Source organism: Procambarus clarkii, chromosome 22 (assembly GCF_040958095.1).
Source record: "Procambarus clarkii isolate CNS0578487 chromosome 22, FALCON_Pclarkii_2.0, whole genome shotgun sequence".
NCBI classification, from domain to species: Eukaryota; Metazoa; Arthropoda; class Malacostraca; order Decapoda; family Cambaridae; genus Procambarus; species Procambarus clarkii.
The window spans coordinates 40573138-40581238 of record NC_091171.1 but is presented as its reverse complement, the minus strand read 5'-3'; the positions used below and the strand labels follow the sequence as shown (position 1 = coordinate 40581238).

At 39.3% G+C, this 8101-nt stretch overlaps 1 protein-coding gene across 1 annotated transcript; it reads right to left on the bottom strand.

Moving 5' to 3' along the window:
• Positions 1-2622: 2622 nt before the first annotated feature.
• On the bottom strand, positions 2623-3269 carry LOC123761499 (pro-resilin-like). The gene has a single exon (XM_045747530.2). It carries the CDS (start codon positions 3166-3168, stop codon positions 2785-2787), a length of 384 nt encoding a protein of 127 aa, XP_045603486.2. The 5' UTR covers positions 3169-3269; the 3' UTR covers positions 2623-2784.
• Between the last annotated feature and the right edge of the window lie 4832 nt (positions 3270-8101).

The following is an 8101-nucleotide window of genomic DNA, read 5'->3' as shown; positions in this document are numbered from 1 at the left end:
TACACCATGCTGACCAAGGTGTGGAGGGATGCTGTATAGATGTGATGAAGGTTCAAAGATAGTGAGAAACTGGTATACACTTGTTGACCAGACCACACACTAGAAGTTGAAGGGACGACGACGTTTCGGTCCGTCCTGGACCATTCTCATGTCAATCGACTTGAGAATGGTCCAGGACGGACCGAAACGTCGTCATCCCTTCAACTTCTAGTGTGTGGTCTGGTCAACATACTTCAGCCACGTTATTGTGACTCATCGCCTACATATGGTATACACTTAAAGACTGGGATGGGTGACTTCAACGTCAGAATCAGGAAGTAAGTAATTATCCGAATGCTGTTTTATTGACTGTGGTGAGTTATTTATTTGTTAGAACTGGTAAGTAATTATCCAAATGTGAGTTTTAAGACTTTGATGGGAGATTTCAGTGATAAAGTTAGCTAATAATTACCAGAATGACATCTTAAAAAAAAAAGACTTTAATTGGTGATTTCAATTTTAGAATAAGTAATAATCCAAATGCCAGTTTAGTGATTGCGAAGGATGTTTTCAGTACCAGAACCTGTAAATAAGTAATTATCAGAACGTCACTTTAAGATTGTAATGAGTAGCTACCGTGCTTCTTATCTTGAGGTTATCTTGAGATGATTTCGGGGCTTTTTAGTGTCCCCGCGGCCCGGTCCTCAACCAGGCCTCCACCCCCCAGGAAGCAGCCCGTGACAACTGACTAACACCCAGGTACCTATTTTACTGCTAGGTAACAGGGGCATAGGGTGAAAGAAACTCTGCCCATTGTTTCTCGCCGGCGCCTGGGATCGAACCCAGGACCACAGGATCACAAGTCCAGCGTGCTGTCCGCTCGGCCGACCGTGCTTCAATTAGTTAGTAAATAATTTTCTGATGAATATGATGAAACAGTATTGCCATAAAGCACCTTTCAAGTCAGCTCATAAAGAAGAACATGATCACGTAAATAATTTGTTCTGTTTGGTGGATATTGGAGAAAAGTTTGTCTTGTAAAATTTATGTAATCCCTATATTATGAATTCACAATATATGAATCCATGTATTATGAATTCGTTTTGAAGGATCGGGAGCTGCATATGATATTGAAAGGCCTCAGCGGGTACTTATACCACATTTATTCTTTTATGTTCAGTAGAAGGACGTATTAGTGTTCATAAAGTCACCATTGTCACCGACTTCGCAAAAGCTGTTAAATCATCTTAATTTACATAAACACAAAATCTGAATGGGAAAGAACCTATTATTAATTTCAAATACATCTTCCCTAATGTGCAGTAAGAGAAGTTTGACAATTAAGCTTGGCAACTGAAACACTGAAACTAGAGCTTAACAGCTTGACATTGCAAATGAACCAAAACAAATGAAGCAGGGCCAACGTGTTGTCCTTCAAAGGACGTCGCGTTTCGATCGTATGTTACCTAAGCCAAAAATTGTCGTGCTAGTAAATGGAAGCGGTTCGCGAATGTGACGTACTGTCCCGTTTTCTGTTTTGGGTCCTCTGGTAGGTTAGGAGAGACCACTTTAAATTGACCGTTTTCTTGCTGTTGGGAAATCTTAGGAGGACGGGCTGGCAGGACACCTGAGGCATGGCACCTAATGTGTGTAGCCAGGTGCTCAGGGAGTGGAAAACTATACTGTGTAAGCCTCACCATGCATCACACACTATAGATCAGTTAAAGGGAAGAAATAGGTTGAGCCTATGCATAGGTTTACAAATATTATGCATAAAACATTTGTAAGAGTCCTTTGTAAAATTATAAATTGATTTTAAAATCTGGAAAAACAATTATTAAAAAGATTATTGTTATCATACCTTGTGTACATTAATTTCATACCTTAAAGTTTTATATCAATGAGGGGATGTGATACTAGCATTAATAGTCATCCCTTAAATAAATGTCAGTGTTACGTTTTCTTTAGATGCAACGACAAGAAAAGAACATGTTTGTATTGGTAACTACAGAAAATACTAAAGTGGTCACTTAAATCATTCTTCTTCATAATCGAATGTTTTCGTGTGTAATAGTACCACAGGTACCAAGTGTTAAAAATACCAACTTTGTCTATATATTAATAAGAATTTAGTGGATAATATTAAGGATGAGCGACGGAGTGTGACTCGCCCCTCTGATAGACTCAGGATCACATTGACTGTATCATGAGGAGTTTATATCTGCGTGTGTCTGGCATGATCAGGGGCGCAGATTCAATCCAATTATTCGCCCGAAATATTCATAGATTCTTCATGTTATTATGATTTTCATTGTAGGATGCTCTTTTGTTCCTTTTTAAAAGTTCGTTGGCAGCATTCATATCTTTTTTAATTGCATTATTGCAATGTTTATTCTAGTAAGTAAAAAAGTTGGCACAAAAAGACAGAATTTTCTATTAAAGTCGCTGCGTTGCGGTTAATTCTAAAACATTGTCTTGTTCCTCCATTTCTTCCCTCCTTCGTATGAACACAATAAAGCAGTTTTGCAACTTTTTTTTTAACAATTTACAACTTTTAAAACCTCAGATATAAACACAGTATATAAATATATAGAAATACTTGAGTTTTTAATTTTATTTAAAAATGTTTGTAAAACCTTCAAGAAAAAAACAGATAAATGAAAAACAAAAATGAAAATAGACATGATGACGAGGAGGCAGCTAGTGCGTCTCGAGAGAGATGTGATAAGCAGGCAACTGGTGATATTCGTGTTGAGACCCGGACCTGCTGGTCTTAAGTGAGCAGCTGAGGCCTGTTGAGGTGTGCTACTGGTAGTAGCCCTTCTGTGACCCGCTGGGGTACTGGGCATCTCCCTCGAAGGTGACGGTGGGGTGGTAACCGAACTGGTCAACGAAGTATTCAACCTTCAGTTGACGACTGTCAGGCAGCTGGACATAGTAACTGCCCTGGGTGTTGTCTCCGTCCCTCTGCTCTCCGTGACCGTAGAAGTTGCCTGATGGCTGGTCGTTGACGTCCCACTGGAAGTTGTACTTTGCGGGGGCGGCGCCGTACTGGCCTCCCTGTCCTCCAGATGTTGCGGGCACATACCGAGCTTGAATCCCTGGTCCCCCAACTCCTAGGCCACTGACCACCTGTCCTCCAGATCCTGGTCCGCCATAGCCGCCCTCTGGTCTTGCCGTCACGGCCATGATCACCGCCACAACCAGAATTATTGTCTGAGGAACAACAGCAGTTATGTGAGTTGCAATGTTAATTTGGTCGTGAAAGAATCGTTATATATCCAGTTAATTTTTTTATAACATTGGTTTTAGCACAGGGAGCAAATAATGTAAATAAGATTATAACATAATATCCAAAAAGTCAGATTATTAATTATATGTTCTCATAAGTTTGTGTTTAGGAAAAATCAGTGATATGAGAGACGAATTTTGATTATAACAAAAGTCTATGACGTTCATAATTTAAGTCTAGTTCTAGCTCCCTTGTTTGCATCAGAGAGGAGAGACTACGATTCATGTTATTCCCAAGAGTCGCCGGCGATGGCGTGAGAGTTGTTACACAGGCAAATATACCTTCATGGCTGTGCTGCTTGTGGAGGTGTGAGCTCAACTGGTGTCCGTCCAGGAGCTCCGGGCTTTATATGACTGACCAACACGGAGACCTGAGGGCGGGGTCCTCCTCCGTGATGCATTCCCTTCTTTCCGTGAAATTTAAGCAAAATATGACAAACAGGTCATGTAAAAAAAAACACACATTCATTCTTATTTTGCTGGTTACGTAATGGTGTTGAATGAAGAGCCTTAGGTGGGAGAAGAGATGAGCAGATCTGCACCTCGTGATGGGTACCTCAGTGTTGTCTTGTACTGTGACCCGCCGTCGTCTGAACGTGTCCGGAGTGGGGTCATGTGTGGTGTAGGGGTAATCATCAGTTTTAATAATTTTAACGTGTTCGAAACCACTGAAGGAGAATAGTGTCGCCAGCTCACCTGAAGGTAGAAAAGACCCTCTGATTGACAGACTCATCCATGAATCATTCTTACAGACGGCAAGGGTCAAATGCCCCTAGCATCTAGAGGAAGAGAAGAAAGAAATGAGCATTTAATATCGCCTCTTAATGCGGGGCGTGGCCTGCCTACTGTCTTTGTTTGTGTGTGTGTATGTTTACTATTTATGCATGCAGAATTGGGGTATTTGCTCTTGGATCCCGCATTTCTAACTTATCTATTTTATCCTCTATTATGTCTACTACATATATTTCTCTACACACACCCACACACATACACATCCCCAGGAAGCAGCGCGTAACAGCTGTCTAACTCCCAGGGACCTATTTACTGATAGGTAAACAGGGCATGAGGCGAAAGAAATTCTGCCCATTTGTTTCTACCTCAGCCGGAAATCGAACCCGGACCCTTAGCACTCTGCATAACTTCTCTGTCGCAACTTATATAATTTGTCCCACTGAACTGTAATATGCAAACTAATTTGTCTGATTTGGTTTATAGAGGATATAGTCTGTCTTGGGGTTTTTAAAGACGATTACTTGCTGCAGTGCATTTATTAAACGGGATGAACTCCTGAAACCTGAACATAAATTCAGCAACATTTAGTGCGAGGTTTAGGAAGGAAAGTGTGCTGAGCAGGAGAAAAATCACAACTGATAATGATATATATATGTATATATATATATATATATATATATATATATATATATATATATATATATATATATATATATATATATATATATATATATATATATATATATATATATATATATGAAAATGAAAACTCACACCCCAGAAGTGACTCGAACCCATACTCCCAGGAGCAACGCAACTGGTAACTACAGAGCGCCTTAATCCACTTGACCATCACGGCCGTCAAAAGGAAGTGATAGCCGAGGCTATTTGAGCCACTTCCCCGACGGCAACTCGGATGGTAATCTTGGGCATAGCATTTCACCAAATCACCTCATTCTTTGGGGCACACGTGAGGAACACAAATGCGAACAAGCCTGAATGGTCCCCAGGACTATATGCGAATGAAAACTCACACCCCAGAAGTGACTCGAACCCATACTCCCAGGAGCAACGCAACTGGTAACTACAGGGCGCCTTAATCCACTTGACCATCACGTAGTGCAACCTCTGAAGAGACAACTAACACAACACCTATACCCCCTATTAGACTATTTTACAGGAACTTCTTTTCCACAGCTCATAAAACGGAGGAAAGGGTCCTGAAAGATATTGTTAATAGAAACGTTATCCCTACAGACAAAAATCAGAGGATACAACTGACGATTTACTATAAAACCAGAAAAACGGCCTGCCTACTCATGAGAAACTCTCCAGACACAAAACAGAACGCTTTAAAAGAGACTAACGTCGTCTATGCCTTCAAATGCCCTCTTGGGGACTGTAAGCTCCAAAAAAACCAGTATATAGGCAAGACAACAACATCTCTTTCTAGGCGTTTAACGATGCATAAGCAACAGGGCTCCATTAAGGAACATATAATCTCTTCCCACAACCAAACCAACGCCAGAGAAATCCTAGTAAACAACACAGAAATCATCGATAGATACAGCGATAGCAGGCGGCTTGACGTTTGCGAGGCACTACACATCAAGAAGTCAACACCAGCAATCAACAGCCAATTAATGCACAACTATATTCTACCCACCTCAAGACTCCGCTCCAATATAGAAGCATCAAGAAATATGGACCAATAGGCTTTCTACAAACACTTCTATTCAATACCCATTGTTTCGTGTTCTGTCTTGTGTTGATGAAATTAATACCCTATTAATGCCACCTCTTGTTCTGTCTTGTGTTGATGAAATTAATACCCTATTAATGCCACCTCACCCCATCCACCTCACTAAAATGTAGATATAAAATCGGAGATGCGTAAGTTCTATTCAGTTGTGTATTTGTAAACTAAAGTCTTTGAAAATGTAATAAGTTTTACGAAACGCGCTCGTGTCGTGTTAGAATTATTAATTCTAATTTAATAATTCGTGTTAGAATTATTAATCTTACTTTTTCGGTCATATTTAATAATATATATATATATATATATATATATATATATATATATATATATATATATATATATATATATATATATATATTTATATATATATATATATTTATATATATATATATATATATATATATATATATATATATATATATATATATACATACATATATATATATATATATATATATATATATATATATATATATATATATATATATATATATATATATATATATATATATAATGTGTGTATATCACGAAAATAAACACGTGATTAAGAATGTGACAATGTCAGACCACGGAGGAAAATGAAACAGGAATTTCCTTAAGTACTTTCGTATATTAAATACATCTTCAGAAGGAATCCTTCTGAAGATGTATTTAATATACGAAAGTACTTAAGGAAATTCCTGTTTCATTTTCCTCCGTGGTCTGACATTGTCATATATATATAATATGTATATTTACGAGCTCTTGGTAGATGGGACTCGACAGCCTGGGAAGGCAGCTCATCTAGATGAGCCATACTCACTTTTAGGACGAGCTTCAGGAGTCAACCTCGAGGAAAAATCCGGAACTGGAGCCCCTAAGGCAGTTCGTTGTTGACTTCAACCTCGTTCTGACAGCTCCTGTGACGGCGCTGGAAGCAAACATATTGGCGTTTGCCTTTCCCTTGGACAACGATGGACAACTTTCCCTTTCAACGATGTAGAGTGGGGAGAGGGGGGGGGGGGACCGGCTGCATGGGTAACAGCTTCTCCTCTATTTTGACCTACTCAGGCTTTGTGCTATAGAGAGGGCACTCCAGCCTTGGCAACTAGAGCGCAACTCCATAGTCTCCCAAGACTGCAGGATGCTAACTACTACTAGCGATGTAATAGTAACAGATATATAATATTGGAGGTATTTCATTCCTTGTAGCAAATCAGAAACACTGATGAAGAACGAAGTATGTCAGAGAGAATAAGTGAAGCCTGTCTTAATATGCATTCAAAATATTTTAGTTGCAAAAAATAATAGTATTTGATCTGATGCTTCACCATGCAGACCAAAGTGTGGAGCGATGCTGTAAAGACCTCATGAAGGCTAGACGCAATTTATAAATAGATCTACCATTTAATGATTGTAAAGTGTGATTTCAATGCTAGAATTAACAAGTAATTATCCGAAGGACACTTTATTGACTATGTAATCACCTGGTTGTGCTTGCGAGGGTTGAGCTTTCGCTCTTTGGTCCCGCCTCTCAACTGTCAATCAACTGATGTACAGATTCCTGAGCCTACTGGGCTCTATCATATCTACATTTGAAACTGTGTATGGAGTCAGCCTCCACTACATCACTACCTAATGCATTCCATTTGTTACCTACCCTGACAATGAAAAAATTCTTTCTAATGTCTCTGTGGCTCATTTGGGTACTCAGTTTTTACCTGTGTCCCCTTGTTCGTGTTCCACCCATGCTAAATAGTTTGGCTTTGTCCACCCAGTCAATTCCTCGGAAAATTTTGTAGGTAGCGATCATGTTTTCCCTTACTCTTCTATCTTCCAGGGACGTGAGGTTTGGCTCCCGTAGCCATTCCTCGTAACTCATACCTCTCAGTTATGGGATTAGTCTGGTGGAATACTTCTGAAATTTCTCTGAATTTGTCTTGTGTTTAACTAGGTATATACTCCAACCACGAGCTGCGTACCCCATACTTCAGTGCTAGAGCTGTAAGTAATTATCACAACGTGATTTTCTAGGCCTTGATGGGGGATTTCAATGAGGAAATTACTAATTATCAGAATATTTTAATGAATGTGATTAGTAATGTCAATGCCAGAGTTCGTAAAGAAGTAATTATCAGTATGTGACAAAGACTCTGACTGGTGACTTCAATGCTTCAGTTAGTAAGTAATTATCCAATGAATAAGTTAAGCCAGTACAGCTATAGAGCATCATTCATAAGAGTTTATCTACATGATCAAAGTCTTGTTTATAACTTGGAACGTCTGATGAAAATTGAAGAACAACCCGTCGTCAGACCAAGTCCATTCCATCCAGAGGTCGACCCAAAAGACATGTTCATA